Source organism: Entelurus aequoreus, linkage group LG01, assembly GCF_033978785.1.
Source record: "Entelurus aequoreus isolate RoL-2023_Sb linkage group LG01, RoL_Eaeq_v1.1, whole genome shotgun sequence".
Lineage (NCBI taxonomy): Eukaryota > Metazoa > Chordata > Actinopteri > Syngnathiformes > Syngnathidae > Entelurus > Entelurus aequoreus.
The window spans coordinates 76,217,570-76,234,727 of NC_084731.1; the positions used below are offsets into that span (position 1 = coordinate 76,217,570).

At 38.8% G+C, this 17,158-nt stretch overlaps 1 protein-coding gene across 1 annotated transcript in view; it reads left to right on the forward strand.

Moving 5' to 3' along the window:
- Nucleotides 1-17,158, forward strand: part of LOC133657360 (bile salt export pump-like) — an 85,269-nt gene that overhangs the window by 27,733 nt on the left and 40,378 nt on the right. Inside the window, exons 14-21 of the mRNA XM_062058611.1 lie at nt 3,043-3,168; nt 3,329-3,532; nt 3,606-3,776; nt 7,551-7,752; nt 9,297-9,366; nt 14,550-14,670; nt 14,770-14,940; nt 15,021-15,125. Coding sequence (XP_061914595.1) covers nt 3,043-3,168; nt 3,329-3,532; nt 3,606-3,776; nt 7,551-7,752; nt 9,297-9,366; nt 14,550-14,670; nt 14,770-14,940; nt 15,021-15,125 — 1,170 coding nt within the window. The remainder of the gene's footprint in view (nt 1-3,042; nt 3,169-3,328; nt 3,533-3,605; nt 3,777-7,550; nt 7,753-9,296; nt 9,367-14,549; nt 14,671-14,769; nt 14,941-15,020; nt 15,126-17,158) is intronic.

A 17,158-nucleotide genomic window follows, 5' to 3' on the forward strand; every position in this document is an offset into this window, starting at 1 on the left:
GTTGCGCCCTACAAAGTGTGTTTACTGTAAGTACTGTGTTTAATTGTAACATTCATCCTAATTGTAGTTTTCATTATCAAATTTGAAGGCGTTGGCATTGCCGTGTAAAATCGCTAATGCTAATCAGTAGCCCGTCTATGGCAAATTCAGTGTGAATTAGCATCAAGCTAGCGCATTTTTGAAGAGTGGTGCCTTACTTTGTGTTGGAGCGTTTTCTACCTAGCATACTTGCTTTGTTTGGGGTTGAAAATGGCAACATTACTTAGAGCAGTGGTGTCAAACTCGTTTTGTATTGAGAGCCTCATCGGAATTATGGCTGCCCTCAGAGGGCCACATGTAACAGTGAATATATATGAACATGTAAAATAGCTTTGTTACACAATTTGCAAATGAAAATGTTTTTGATAATCATATTTTTTATAAATTGATGGACAACATGCTTTGAAATTGTAAGTCAAGAAGATAAGCAAATATTTGAGTGTTTATTTTTGATGAAGAAAAAAATAAAATCTTGGAACATCAGATAAAATTAACGTTTAGAACAATTGCAAACTTTTTCTGTCAAAATTGAAAGAACAAATACATTTAGCTCGAAAGTCTTTTTTTTTTTTTTCCAGCCTTTTGCAGACCACTTGAATGATGTGGTGGGCTACATAAAGTTACGTAGAGGGACAAATTTCAAAATGAAGTGGGGGCCACTTTAAAATGGTATGGTGGACCACATTAAATGACGTGGCGAGCCACATAAAAAGATGTGGGAGCCACTTTGAATGATGTGGCGGGCCACATTAAAATTTCAGGGGTGGGCAAAAATAAAATTATGTGACAGGCGACAATAAAATTAAATGGCTAACCACATAAATTATATGGCGGACCACATAAAATGATGTTGGGGCCACTTTAATATTATGGGATGGGCCACTTGAAATGACATTGAGGGCCGGATTAAAATGACGTAGCGGACCACTTAAAGTTATGTGTCAGGCCTATTAACAATTATATGAACCACAGTAAAATGATGTGGCAGACCACGTTAAAAGAGGTGGCAGACCACATAAAATGATGTTGGGGCCGACTTTAAAATTATGTGGCGGACCACAATAAAATGACGTGTAGGTGCAGCTTAATATTATGTGGTCGACTAAATTAAATGACGAGGTGTGCCATATTAAAATAATGGGATAAGCAACATTCAAATGACGTGGTGGGCCACAATAAAATTATATCGCTGACCACATAAATGATGTGGCGAGCCACATAAGAAGATGTGGGAGCCACTTTAAAATGATGTGGCGGACCACTTTAAATCATGTGGCGGGCCACGCTTTAATAATTATGTGGTGGCCCAAATTAAACGATTTGGCATGCCACTTTAAATTATGGGATGGGCCAATTTAAATGACCACATAAATTATACAGTGGACTACATTAAAATGACGTGACGGGCCACAATAAATTATGTGACGGGCCACATTTGGCCTTCGGGCCTTGAGTGTGACACCTGTGACTTAGAGCAGTGGTCCCCAACCACCGGGCCGCGGCCCGGTACCGGTCCGTGGACCGATTCGTACCGGGCCGCACAAGAAATAAAAAATAAAAAATAAAAAAATATATATAATTTTTAAAATATTAAATCAACATAAAAAACACAATATATACATTATATATCCATATAGATCAATACAGTCTGCAGGGATACAGTCCGCAAGCACACATGATTGTATTTCTTTATGACAAAAAAATAATAATAAAAAAATAAAAAAATACCATAACAAATACTGCAATTACATATAGTAAATATACATAAATACTGAAAGTACATGTAGTACATACATAAATACTGCAAGTACATATAGTACATATATATATAAATAGTGCAAGTACATATAGTACGTATATATAAATACTGCAAGTACATATAGTACATACGTATAAATAATGCAAGTACACATAGTACATATATATACATGGTGCAAGTACATATAGTATATATATATATATATATATATATATATATATATATATATATATATATATATATATATATATATATATATATATATATATATATATATATATATATATATATATATATATATAAATAAATACTGCAAGTACATATAGTATATATGTATAAATACCACAAGTACATATATTACATATATATAAATACTGCAAGTACATGTAGTACATACATAAATACTGCAAGTACATATATGTATAAATACTGCAAGTACATATAATATATATGTATAAATACTGCAAGTACATATTTTACATATAAACATATATAAATACTGCAAGTACATACATATAGTACATATATATGAATGAATGAATGAATGAATGAATGAATGAATTATCTTTATTTGTCATTGTGCATGTGCAGGTACAGGTCCAACGAAATTTAGGTTGCTTCCCTGAGGTGCTTTGCATTTAAAAAAAAGAAAAAAAAACACACATATATATATATATATATATATATATATATATATATATATATATATATATATATATATATATATATATATATATATATATATATATATATATATATATATATATATATATATATATATATATATATATATATATATATATATATATATATATATATAAATACTTGCAGTATATACATACTGCAAGTGCATATAGTACATATATATAAATAGTACAAGTACATATAGTACGTATATATAAATACTGCAAGTACATATAGTACATACGTATAAATAATGCAAGTACACATAGTACATATATATACATGGTGCAAGTACATATAGTACATATACAAATAGTGCAAGTACATATAGTAAATATATATAAATACTGCAAGTACATGTAGTACATATATAAATATTGCAAGTACATATAGTACATATATATAAATACTGCAAGTACATATAGTATATATGTATAAATACTGCAAGTACATATAGTACATATATATAAATACTGCAAGTACATATAGTACATATATATAAATACTGCAAGTACATTGCAATATGTTGATATTTCCTCATCCTGCTGACTGTGCTGCAGATTTTGGAGCAGCTGAGTGTGGCGGTGAAGTCGGGTGAGACCACCGCCTTCGTGGGCCCGAGTGGCGCCGGAAAGAGCACGACCGTGCAACTCATTCAGCGCTTCTACGACCCTCGAGAGGGGATGGTAAGATGGCCACATGTTCGAATCTCGCTCTGAGCGACCGAACAGACTTTTTTCATCTCTAAACTGTTTCATTATCCTGCCGCTCATTTTCCTCTTTTCCTGGACTTGAAGGCTTCACTTTGATCATGCGCTCCTGTCGTTTTGTCCCATCATGCATCAGGTGACCCTGGACGGTCATGACATCCGCGGGCTGAACATCCAATGGCTGCGCTCGCTCATCGGCATCGTGGAGCAGGAGCCCGTGCTGTTCGCCACCACCATCGCCGAGAACATACGCTACGGCCGCCCCGCCGTCTCCATGGACGACATCGTCGCCGCCGCCAAGGAGGCCAACGCGTACAGTTTCATCATGGACCTGCCGCAGGTGGGGGAGACGCAGGGAGCGGACGTTTGGGGTTTCGGGCGCGACGCCACAGCCTTTTTGTTTGTTTCCACAGAGGTTCGACACCCTAGTGGGGGAGGGAGGCGGTCAGATGAGCGGCGGTCAGAAGCAGCGTATCGCCATCGCCAGGGCACTGGTGAGGAACCCCCGCATCCTGCTGCTGGACATGGCCACCTCAGCCCTGGACAACGAGAGCGAAGCTGTGGTCCAAGAGGCCTTGGATAAAGTACGTGTGTGTGTCCCTGTAAAGGCCTACTGAAATGAATTTTTTTTATTTAAACGGGGATAGCAGATCTATTCTATGTGTCATACTTGATCATTTCGCGATATTGCCATATTTTTGCTGAAAGGATATAGTAGAGAACAACGACGATAAAGATCACAACTTTTGGTATCTGACAAAAAAAAGCCTTGCCCCTACCGGAAGTAGCGTGACGTAGTCAGTTGAACATTTCCGCAAAGTTCCCTATTGTTTACAGTGATGGCGGCCAGAAGTGAGAGCGATTCGGACCGAGAAAGCGACGATTTCCCCATTAATTTGAGCGAGGATGAAAGATTTGTGGATGAGGAAAGTGCAAGTGAAGGACTAGTGGGGAGTGGAAGCGATTCAGATAGGGAAGATGCTGGGAGAGCCGGGGGTGACCTGATATTCAGCTGGGAATGACTACAACAGTAAATAAACACAAGACATATATATACTCTATTAGCCACAACACAACCAGGCTTATATTTAATATGCCACAAATTAATCCCGCATAAAAACACCTAGGTGTTTGTTATGCTAGCTCCTAGCTCCTAGCTACTAGCTCCCGTCCATATAACCCGCCAATACAATTCAAACACCTGCACAACACACACACTCACTCAGCACAAAGGACCGTTCACCTAACCCAAGGTTCATAAAGCTTATATATTTAACCAAAGTTACATACGTGACACGCACGTACGGGCAAGCGATCAAATGTTTGGAAGCGAAGCTGCGTACTCACGGTAGCGCGTCTGCGTCTGTGTATCCAAATCAAAGTAATCCTGGTAAGAGTCTGTGTTATCCCAGTTCTCTACAGGCGTCTGTGTATTGAAGTCAAAGTCCTCCTGGTAAGAGTCTCTGTTGTCCGAGTTCTTCGATCTTGACTGCATCTTTCGGGAATGTAAACAAAAGAAACACCGGCTGTGTTGTGTTGCTGACTTCCCTCGCAAAATACTCCGCTTCGCACCGACAACTTTCTTCTTTGCTTGCTCAGCTTCTTTCTCCATAATGCAATGAACAAATTGCAACAGGTTCACCAACACAGATGTCCAGAATACTGTGGAATAATGAGATGAAAACAGAGCTATTTTGTATTGGCTTCAATGGGGGAGACATACCTCTGTTTCACTGGCTACGTCACACGCATACGTCATCCTCCAAAGGAGTTTTCAACCGGAAGTTTAGCGGGAAATTTAAAATTGCACTTTATAAGTTAACCCGACCGTATTGGCATGTGTTGCAATGTTAAGATTTCATCATTGATATATAAACTATCAGACTGCGTGGTCGGTAGTAGTGGGTTTCAGTAGGCCTTTAAGAATGATTATTATTATGTATGTATTATTTTACCACAAAGAAGGGATCAAGATAATAGTTCACATATTAATGTCTGAATATCGCCCTGAGATGAGGTGGCGACTTGTTCAGGGTGTACCCCGCCTTCCGCCCGATTGTAGCTGAGATAGGCTCCAGCGCCCCCGCGACCCCGAAGGGAATAAGCGGTAGAAAATGGATGGATGGATGGATGTCTGAATATCAACGCAGAACTTATCAATTAAGGACTTATGGAAAGCTGCACATTGAAAAATCAAACCAAGCGGTGGCCATTTGGATATTTTTTACTTTCAAAACTAATACTATATACAGTCGTGGTCAAAATTTTACATACACTTGTAAAGAACATAATGTCATGGCTGTCTTGAGTTCCCAATAATTTCTACAACTCTTATGTTTTTGTGATAGGGTGATTGGAGCACATACTTGTTGGTCACAAAAAACATTCATGAAGTTTGGTTCTTTTATGAATTTATTATGGGTCTACTGAAAATGTGACCAAATCTGCTGGGTCAAAAGTATACATACAGCAATGTTAATATTTGGTTACATGTCCCTTGGCAAGTTTCACTGCAATAAAGCGCTTTTGGTAGCCATCCACAAGCTTCTGCTTGAATTTTTGACCACTCCTCTTGACAAAATTGGTGCAGTTCAGCTAAATTTGTTGGTTTTCTGACATAGACTTGTTTCTTCAGCATTGTCCACACGTTTAAGTCAGGACTTTGGGAAGGCCATTCTAAAACCTTCATTCTAGCCTGATTTAGCCATTCCTTTACCACTTTTGACGTGTGTTTGGGGTCATTGTCCTGTTGGAACACCCAACTGCGCCCAAGACCCAACCTCCGGGCTGATGATTTTAGGTTGCCCTGAAAAATTTGGAGGTAATCCTCCTTTTTCATTGTCCCGTTTACTCTCTGTAAAGCACCAGTTCCATTGGCAGGAAAACAGGCCCAGAGCATAATACTACCACCACCATGCTTGACGGTAGGTCTGGTGTTCCTAAGATTAAAGGCCACACCTTTTCTTCTCCAAACATATTGCTGGGTATTGTGGCCAAACAGCTCAATTTTTGTTTGAAATATTTCACAAAGTGTAATATTTATTGTGAAGTAATTGAAACCTTAAATTCGGTCAATAATTTAGAACAAATTCTTCTTTTTTTCCAGCAATGACAGTTTCGGACCCTACTCATAAAAGTGTTTAAAAAAAAAAGTGAAATATTTAATTTTTTACTTTTGACATTTATGTCTTTATTTGTCAATAAGTTTATTTTTTTTAAAGTTATTTTTTTTATACCCTTTGTTTTTTATGGCAAACACAAACAAATGAAATATTTTCCTGAATAAATATTTCAAAGAGGAATATTTGATGTGAAGTAATCAAAGCCTGGAATATGTCAATAATTCATCACAACATTCATTTTGATTCATTATTATTTTGTGAGTTTAAATAAAACAACCTACATGGCAGCTTTGTGTTATTAGAACATGAACATTGCAACTTTTTCTCGTTACATTTCACCTGTTTGCTCTTTATTCCACTTTTTTATGTTTTTTTTTTGTTTTAATGCTATTTTTAGAATGTGCCATTAAAAAATTAGCTGTATTATCGACCATAACTGTCGATTTCTGTATCGATCCACCTACTTTTGTTTAGATTCAAGAGCTCTAGCTTGCGGTTAGCAGTTAGCATATATTCCTACGCCGTTTAGCTAGTCTTGGTCCTCCAGTGATAATGATACTTGTAAGAAACGTAGTTTACTCTGCCCTCATGTTTACTCTGCTGACTCGGAAGTGGCGTAGCACTGTGGAGGGACGTTAGCAAAGACGCGCTCGTTCGATTGATATCATTGATATCGTCTGTATCAAGCCTACAACTGTGTAAATACAGGAAGTTGAGCTACAGCCACACCTCACATTTCCGAAACTTCTCCACAACTTTTGCTCCAGGCTTCTTCTGTTTGTTTGACATTGTCATTACTGCCACAAGTGGTGGAAAGGTGTATTACAACTGAGTACCACAGCTTGTTTGAGCGTCCCCCTTGGGGCGAAGAGACACTTTCAGGCGACATCACGTCTATGAAGAAAGTGTTTTCGCCATTCAAAAACGGCCATTTAAGCGCCTCCTTGTTCAATAATGGAGCAAATAAGTGAGAGAGATGATCGATGTTCCTCAAAGTCCGCTCGAGGGACACATAATACTGTAATAAGATCATTAAAGAAATCAATTTGACTTGAATGTCCCCGTTCTAAAGAGGTTTACTCTGCTCAGTGATGATGGATGCTGCTGGTGGTGCAGCTCAGGAGGAGAAGGGAGGAGGGAAATATTCATTGATTGAAACGGCGTGAACCAAATGTTGACAAATAAGGCTTTGAGTTGGCAATAGAGAACTTATTGTTCCCCGCTTGCATTGTGAAGGTGCGCCATGGCCGGACCACCATCTCTATCGCCCACCGACTGTCCACCATCAAGAACGCCGACGTGATCGTGGGCTTTGAGCGCGGCCAGGCGGTGGAGAAAGGCAAACACAGCGAGCTGCTGGACAGGAAGGGAGTCTACTTCACTTTGGTCACCTTGCAGAGTCAGGGAGACAAAGCCCTCAATGAGAAGGCCCGACAAAGTGCGTTACACACCTACAGATCCACACATACTATCATCCTCATCGTCATTGTCATTGTCATCCTCATTGTCATCATCATTGTCATCCTCATTGTCATCATCATTGTCATCTTCGTTGTCAACCTCATTGCCATCCTCATTGCCATCCTCATTGTCATCCTCATTGTCATCCTCATTGTCATCATCATTGTCATCCTCATTGTCATCCTCATTGCCTTCCCCATTGTCATCATAATTGTCATCATAATTGTCATCCTCATTGCCATCCTCATTGTCATCCTCATTGCCATCCTCATTGCCATCCTCATTGTCATCATCATTTTCATCCTCATTGTCATCCTTATTCTCATCTCATTGTCATTCTCATCTCATTATCATCCTCATTGTCATTCTAATCTCATTGTCATTCTCATCTCATTGTCATCCTCATTGTCATCTTCATTATCATAATTGTCATCCTCATTGTCATCATCATTGTCATCCTCATTGTCATCTTCGTTGTCCTTCTCATTGTCATCCTCGTTGTCATCATCATTGTCCTTCTCATTGTCATCATTGTCGTCTTCATTGTCATCCTCATTATCATCCTCATTGTCATTCTCATTGTCATCATCGTCATCCTCATTGTCATCCTTATTGTCATCCTTATTGTCATCATCATTGTCATCATCATTGTCCTTCTCATTGTCATCCTCGTTGTCATCATCATTGTCCGTCTCATTTCATCATCGTCGTCCTCATTGTCAGCATCATTATCATCATCATTGTCATTCTCATTGTCATCGTCATCCTCATTGTCATCCACATTGTCATTCTCGTTGTCATTCTCATTGTCATCATCATTGTCATCCTCATTCTCATCTCATTGTCATCCTCATTGTCATATTCATTATAATAATCGTCATTGTCATCATCATTGTCATCATGATTGTCACACTCCTTGTCATCCTTATTGTCATCCTCATTGTCATCATCGTCATCCTCATTGTCATCCTCATTGTCATCCTCATTGTCATCCTTATTGTCATCCTTGTTGGCATCCTCATTGTCATCGTCATTGTCATCCTCATTGTCATCCTCATTGTCACCCTCCTTGTCATCCTTATTGTCATCCTCATTGTCATCATCGTCATCCTCATCGTCATCCTTATTGTCATCCTCATTGTCATCCTTATTGTCATCCTTATTGTCATCCTCATTTTCATCCTTATTGTCATCCTCATTGTCATCCTTATTGTCATCCTTATTGTCATCCTCATTGTCATCCTCATTGTCATCCTCATTGTCACCCTCCTTGTCATCCTTATTGTCATCATTGTCATCATTGTCATCCTCATTGTCATCCTTATTGTCATCCTCATCGTCATCCTCATTGTCACCCTCCTTGTCATCCTTATTGTCATCATCTTCATCCTCATTGTCATCGTCATTGTCATCATCATTGTCATCCTCATTGTCATCATCATTGTCATCCTCATTGTCATCATCATTGTCATACTCATTGTCATCATCATTGTCATACTCATTGCTCTCCTTTGCCTCCAGTGGCTGAGAATGAAGAAGTGCCAGAGAAGATCAGTCTATCAAGGGGTGGCAGCTACCGGGCCAGCTTGAGGTACTACTACACAATATTCATCCATCTATCATCCATCCTTCCTCCCACCCACAAACCCACCCATTCATCCACCTGTTGAGCCATCCATCATTCATACCTCCATCTGTTCATCCATCCATCCGTTATACCAACCACCGGCCATCCATTAATCATTCCACCCACCCACCTATACATCCATCTGCCCGCCCACACATTATAGTAATTTCTTTCAGCCTGACCTAAGTCTTGATCATAAACTGTAAAAAGTCTGGAGCTGAAGTTATAGAGAAGTTTCTTAAGCGCAAAAAAATATGTCTAAAGTAGTGAAACTGTATTGAAATTTGCACTTCCCTTGTATTGGCAGTTTAGTTAGGAAACATACTCATTGGGTTTATTTTAGCACAACATAATTGCATGTAAATTAATGTAGTTACGAGTCCCTTCCTATGCAGTGTATTTGACTAACACTGATTTTTCTAATCAGCCTGACCTAAGCCTAAGGTTTATGTGTTAAATAAATATTAATCTTTGTGATTAACACGTGCTTTCTTATCACTTGACAAGTAGGTTAGATGTAATTATTGAATACGATAAAAATCAAAAGTAAGATTACTAATTCAGTGTTCACATTTGAGCGAGCAGGACTCCTGTGTAGTGTAAAAGTTGGGCCCCGGGGTGAAAAAGGTTAAGAACCCCTGCATTAATCCATGTGTGGTATCTATGCATTTGTTGAGCCATCTAACATCCATCCAACCAACCATTAATCCGTTCATCCATCCTTTGCCCAAACCCTATTCATTTATTATTATTATTTTGCCTTTATTTAACCAGGTAAAATCCCATTGAGATCAAAGATCTCTTATCCAAGGGAGACCTGGCCAAGAGGGCAGCAGCAAGGTTACATTAAAAACAGTAAACAACACAAAAAACATCAAATTGACAACTTTAAAACTTGCTCACATAACACATGGACATACAGACAAGGTAGACTGCAATCCTTTCACAGAAGCTTTAAACTCATTTAATGTAACAAGGGTTTGAAGTTGAAGATTTGATTGTAGGTTATTCTAAGCCTTCGGTGCTGAAAACCTTATTGCTTTCTTGCCCAGTTCAGTTCTTACTTTGGGGACGACAAATTGCAGAATATCCATTGAACGAAGATTGTGACTTCCTTGTTTCTTTGTTAAAAGACAAGACAGATAAGATGGGGTGATACCCAGAATGGTTTTGTAGATGAACACTAGGGCTGCGAATTTTTAGGTGTCCCACGATTCGATTCAATATCGATTCTTGGGGTCACGATTCGATTATAAATCGATTTTTTCGATTCAAAGCGATACTCGATTCAAAACGAAATTTTTCCGATTCAAAACAATTCTCTATTCATTCAATACATAGGATTTCAGCAGGATCTACCCCAGTCTGCTGACATGCAAGCAGAGTAGTAGATTTTTGTAAACCGCTTTTATAACTGTAAAGGACAATGTTTTATCAACTGATTGCAATAATGTAAATTTGTTTTAACTATTAAATTAACCAAAAATATGACTTATTTTATCTTTGTGAAAATATTGGACACAGTGTGTTGTCAAGTTTATGAGATGCTATGCAAGTGTAAGCTAATGTGACACTATTGTTCATTTAAATGTTTTTATAAGTGTCTAATGTCAATGAGGGATTTTTAATCACTGCTATGTTGAAATTGTTACTAATATTGATACTTTTGTTGATAATATTCATTTTTGTTTCACTACTTTTGGATTGTTCTTTGTCGTGTTTGTGTGTCCTCTCAATTGCTCTGTTTATTGCTGTTCTGAGTGTTGCTGGGTCGGGTTTGGTTTTGGAACTGGATTGCATTGTTATGGTATTGCTCTGTATTTGTTTTGTTGGATTGATTAATAAAAAAAAAAATAAAAATAAAAAAAAATCGATTTTTGAAAAATTAGAATCGATTCTGAATCGTAGAACGTGAGAATGGCGATTTGAATTCGAATCGATTTTTTCCCACACCCCTAATGAATTGAGGCATCCAGCACATAAAGACGTCCATTGAGTATAACATACAATGGTGAGTAAGGGGTGCGCAGTTGGTGATGAATCTCAGTGCCCCGTGGTACGCACTATCCAGCTTGTGGAGACAACCAGCAGTAGCATTCATGTACAACACATCTCCATGGTCAATCACAGGTAAAAAGGTTGTTTCCACCAATTTCTGTTTCACAGTAAAATAAAAGCAAGACTTGTTTCTATAATAAAATCCCAGTAAAAGTTTCTTTTTTTTTTTTTTTTACAACATACCTAATGTGCTCCTTAAAACTCGAGTGGTCATCAATTAAAAATCCTAAATACAGTATTTAAAAGAAGATACTAACACAATTTGTTGTCAATTTCTTGTTCAAATGTTCTCACACAGTGCTGATCTTACAGTTGTTGATGTGGTAAAGAACATACACTTTGTTTTCTCTGCATTTAAAACCAGTTGAAGATAGCAAAGTTGTCCTTGTACTCTGTCAAATGCATGTTGTAAATATTTAAAGGCCTCAGCAGGAGTGGGTGCTGTGCAGTATATGACAGTATCATCAGCGTAGAAATGGGAAGTTGAGTTTGGAACATTCTCTCCAAGATTATTTATGTAAATGTTGAATAATAAGGGGCCCAACACAGAACCTCGAGGGACACCCTTTTTCACTTGCAGTACGTCCGAGGAGGAACCCTCTATCTGAACAGCCTGAGTTCTACTTGTGAGGTAATTTGCAAACCATCCACTGCTAGCTGAGAAAAACCAATAGCTGAAAGACGTTTGATTAAAATGACATGATCAACAGTATCAAATGCTTTTGAAAAGTCAATAAAGGAGGGACAGACAGCACTGGTTCTTGTCAAGAGCTTCAGTTACATAATTTATAAACTTCATAGCAGCAGTAACAGCACTGTGATTTTTGCGAAAACCTGACTGAAAAGGTCACAGAATAGCCAAAAAGTATTTTATCTGTTCACTGATAAGGGATTGAAGCACTTTTGCCAGAACAGAGAGTTTAGAGATCGGTCTGTAATTATTTAGATTGCTAGGGTCACCTCCTTTTAATAGGGGGATTACAAGAGCAGATTTCCAATCCAAGGGGATGTCATTTGAAATTAGAGTAAGGTTAAAAATGTGAGTCAGTGGTACAGCTATAATTTCAGCTGCCAACTTTAGGAAGAGCGTCTCCAACTTGTCTGAGCCAGCTGGCTTTCTAGGTTTAAGTTGTTTTACAGCCCTCATGACCTCTGTTGTGGTAAAGGGCGTAAAGTTAAAAAAACTGGGTATTTTCAACGGTTCTTTCCGGAGTTAAGGGAACTTCAGTAGAGTTGTCAGAATTATAGAGAAAACCAGAGGAAATAAAATTATGATTAAAATGATTACCCATTTCTCTTCTGTCACTTACTCTGAGACCAAAGATTTTGATGATTTTCCAAAACTTCTTTGGGTGTTTGAGGTTTTCAGTTGTTGTGGAGAAATAAAATTCAGATTTTACTTTCCGTAGGAGAGGGGTAAATTGATTTCTTAATTGTCTAAAATTCAGCCAATCTGCTTCTAACCCTGACTTTTGTGCCCTGTCACAAGCAGCCTTACACTCATGCAATACATCTGGCAGGTCCGTTGTAAACCACTGATTGTCACGTCCTTTAACCCAAAATTTTCGAAAAGGGGCATGTTTGTTCACTATACTCAAGAAGTTTTCGTGAAAATATTTCCAGGCCATTAATCGATCCATCCAGCCATATATCCATCCATTAATCAATTCATCCATCCACCTTTACCTACCTATCCATCTATCTATCCATCCATTAATCAATCTATCATCAACCTAGCCATCCATCCATTCCTGTGTAGGGTGACAGTGTAGCCGGACTCTACCCCTGCAGAACATGTTGCTAGGCAGGCGACAGTCCTCCCTGAATCACGCATGTGGGAGATTTGAACCCTTTCTGCTTGTGGCGTCACAATAGCGACAGCTCACAAACGGACTACCGTATTTTTCGGAGTATAAGGCGCACTTAAAATCCTTTCATTTTCTCAAAAATGGACAGTGTGCCTTATAACCCGGTGTGCCTAATGTATTGCATAATTCTGGTTGTGCTTACCGACCTCTAAGCAATTTTATTTGGTACATGGTGAAATGATAAGTGTGACCAGAAGATGGCAGTCACACATAAGAGATACGTGTAAACTGCAAGATGACGGCAGTAAACAACAGCAAAACTTAAAATGTTCCATTGAGAATATAGAACATTACACACGGCGCTCAAAAATCTGTCAAAATGTTTTTAGTATGACTTCGGTAAGCTATGAAGTTGCACCGCTTGATGGATTGTCGGTGCATTAAACATACGACTATTATTATGGTGTGTGTATAAGGACCGCAAAATGGCACCTACAAACGTACTAGCAGACATACTATCTGGTGTTTTGTTTCGCAATATTATGCAAAAGCAACTTTTCTTACCTTCTGGTAACTGCTGATGTGTATTTGGGATCTGCATAAGTCCTGAAAATGTGCGCGCGTCCGCAATTGTAATCTGTAGTCGATAAGCTTCTTCTTTTTCTCTACCTTCTTATGTGGCATTCACCTTCTGCTGTTACCATTTCTAATATAAAGTAGTGTAAAGTTCTTACTTATATCTGTCAGTAGACTAGCTATCAAATCGCTAAAAACTGTAGTGGGTTTACATAATTCACCCACAGAACTTTAGTTATTAGAGGGTTCTGGTTTTTCACGGGACACATTTCTGGCGTTGATTTTGCATTATTGAGCCACAGATGAGAAGACGCTGCTCTGTTATTGATTTAAGTACACCGCTACAACAAAGATGACGGGGAGAAGATGCTGTCGAAGGTAGGTAAGACCGCCCACAAAACAGCACATCCTGAAGAGATGCTCAGAAAGCGACTTGAAGATGGTTTGTAAAACATAATCTATGCAACATTTTGACCAAAGAACCACCATTTCATGTTATGTAGACCACAAGGAAGTGTTTTAGATTTAGAAAAAATCATAATATGACCCCTTTAATGCGCCTTATAGTCCGGTTCGAAAAGTACGGTAATCCTGCGAGAGAGCCTGCGTTGCTAAAAGACAGATTGTGTCCAGCTGGGTGGATGTTTGCTGTGGCGACACTAGCAGGAACTTGTGTAAATGCAAACGTACACTTTTGTTCCACAGAGCCTCCATCCGTCAGAGATCCAGATCACAGCTGTCCAACCTGATTCCGGAATCCTCCGTGTCCATGGCTGGAGAGCTGGGCCCCAGAGCCTACGCTGTGTCACAAGCAGACCAATCCAAGGTGAGTGGGCGCCAATTACAAGCTTGGGTGCTCGGAGTAGGCCACCAGTTCAAGTGGTTATCGTTCATTTCCTTCACACGCTCAATGTCCAATACTCAGGACGCCATCCCGGAAGAGGAGGAGGAGGAACCCGTGGAGCCGGCGCCGGTGGCTCGGATCCTGAAGTACAACGTGCCCGAGTGGCCGTACATGCTTTTTGGATCTCTGGGGGCTGCTGTGAACGGGGGAGTCAACCCCGTCTACTCGCTGCTCTTCAGTCAGATCTTGGCGGTGAGACTTTGAAACGGAATTATTCTGAGAGGGCAAAACGGCAAGCAGTCTGTAACTTCTTTCTGTGTGTTTGTGTGCAGACCTTCTCGCTGACAGATCCTGTGGCTCAGAGGAAGGAGATTGATAGCATCTGCTTATTCTTTGTCATGGTCGGCGTTATCTCCTTCTTCACTCAGATGCTGCAGGTAGAGTATCCGTCAGCTCGAGCCAGCCCAAAACTAATATCCTTGATCCAGGATATCCCCTCACGCTGAAGGTCACTGTCATTTTGATCCACTAGTATTACTTCTTATTGACCACGGTCTTGGGGCAGACGTTTAATCAATCAGAGGTTCCTGCTGAAGCTTAATTCTTCATCTAGCCAACCTTTTGGGCAATGGCAGGCCTCCAAATGGGTAGGAACAGTTCAATAAGTCCTTTCTCGTGCCAGCAAGTGCACAAAGCAAAGCCTGTAAAGTTATGATTGGACGAGTTGGAAGAAACTTGACACTTTTAAACGCTACCAAAGTTAAGTACAACTACGGATTGGTATTATATATTCATTTGTTACATGGGAAAATGCACATTAATGATCATATAACAGTGCTGAACTGTTGCATATAAGTTGAAGTGCTGGTATTATTGCACCTTGCCTTAGTAATTAGCATTAACAGATGTGTTTACGTATAGAAAATTGCACTAAAATAGCACACATAAGCGTATCAATGTATGAAATATTCTCCAAAATAGTACATAACTTTTACTATGTAAGCATATTTGAAGATATTGACATATTTAAACATGGAAACAAGCCTGGTTGGTCCTGAGCCACACTTTCAAATTGGATAGGTATCGAATTGGACCGATGTCAGTCCGTACCAGGGTTGTACGGTATACCGGTGTTGGTATAGTACCGCGAAACTAATGAATCATATTTGGTACTATACCGCCTCTAAAAAGTACCGGTCCGCCAACCCCCGTCATCGTCATGTCGTTTCATTGTTGTTGGTTTTATGAGCAGAGTAGCATGTTTTGCAGTGCACACACACGGAGTACTTACAAGCAGACACAGTGTGTAGACAGAAAAGGGAGAATGGATGCATTTTGGCTTAAAAACTAAAGATAAAGGTGAAGTTATGACACTGAAAATGCCCTCAGAAAGAGGTGCTTTAAGACATGGCTAGCTAGCTAGCGGCTAAAGTCCACCCGCAGTCGGCAGTGTTTTAGCTACTTCTGAATCACTAATCCTCGCCTCCATGGCGACAAATAAAGTAAGTTTCTTACAAGTAACATTATCACTGCAGGATGAGGAATAGCTAAACATGCTTCACTACACACCATAGCTCACCGGCGTCACCGCTAATGACGCCGTTCCTGAATGTAAACAAATGCCATGGGTGGATCTACACCTGACATCCACTGTAATGATACAAAGTACAGGAGCGTATCTAGTCGATACTACTATGATTACATCAATATTTTTTAACATCACAAAATATATTTTATTTAAAAAAAACATTATATTATGTTTATAAACTCAGGAAATATGTCCCTGGACACATGAGGACTTTGAATATGACCAATGCATGATCCTGTAACTACTTGGTATCGGATTGATACCTAAATTTGTGGTATCATCCAAAACTAATGTAAAGTATCATACAACAGAAGAATAAGTGATTATTACATTTGAACAGAAGTGTAGATAGAACATGTCGAAACAGAAAATAAGCAGATATTAACAATAAATGAACTAGTAGATTAATAATACAATTTTACAGTTTGTCCCTCATAATGTTGACAAAATAATAGAATGATAAATGACACAATATGTAACTGCATATGTCAGCAGACTAATTAGGAGCCTTTGTTTGCTTACTTACTAATAAAAGACAAGTTGTCTAGTATGTTCACTATTTTAATTAAGGACTAAATTGCAATAATAAACATATGTTTAATGTACCCTAAGATTTTTTGTTCAAATAAAGCCAATAATGAAATTTTTTGTGGTCCCCTTTATTTTGAGAAGTACTGAAAAGTACCGAAAAGTATCGAAACATATTTTGGTACCGGTACCGGTACCAAAATATTGTTATCGGGACAACACTAAAAGCCAATAATGCAATGTTTTGTGGTCCCATTTATTTAGAAAACTACTGAAAAGTATCAAAATACATTTCAGTACCGGTACCAAAATATTGGTATCGTGACAACACTAGTCAGTACTACCGTGTACTCA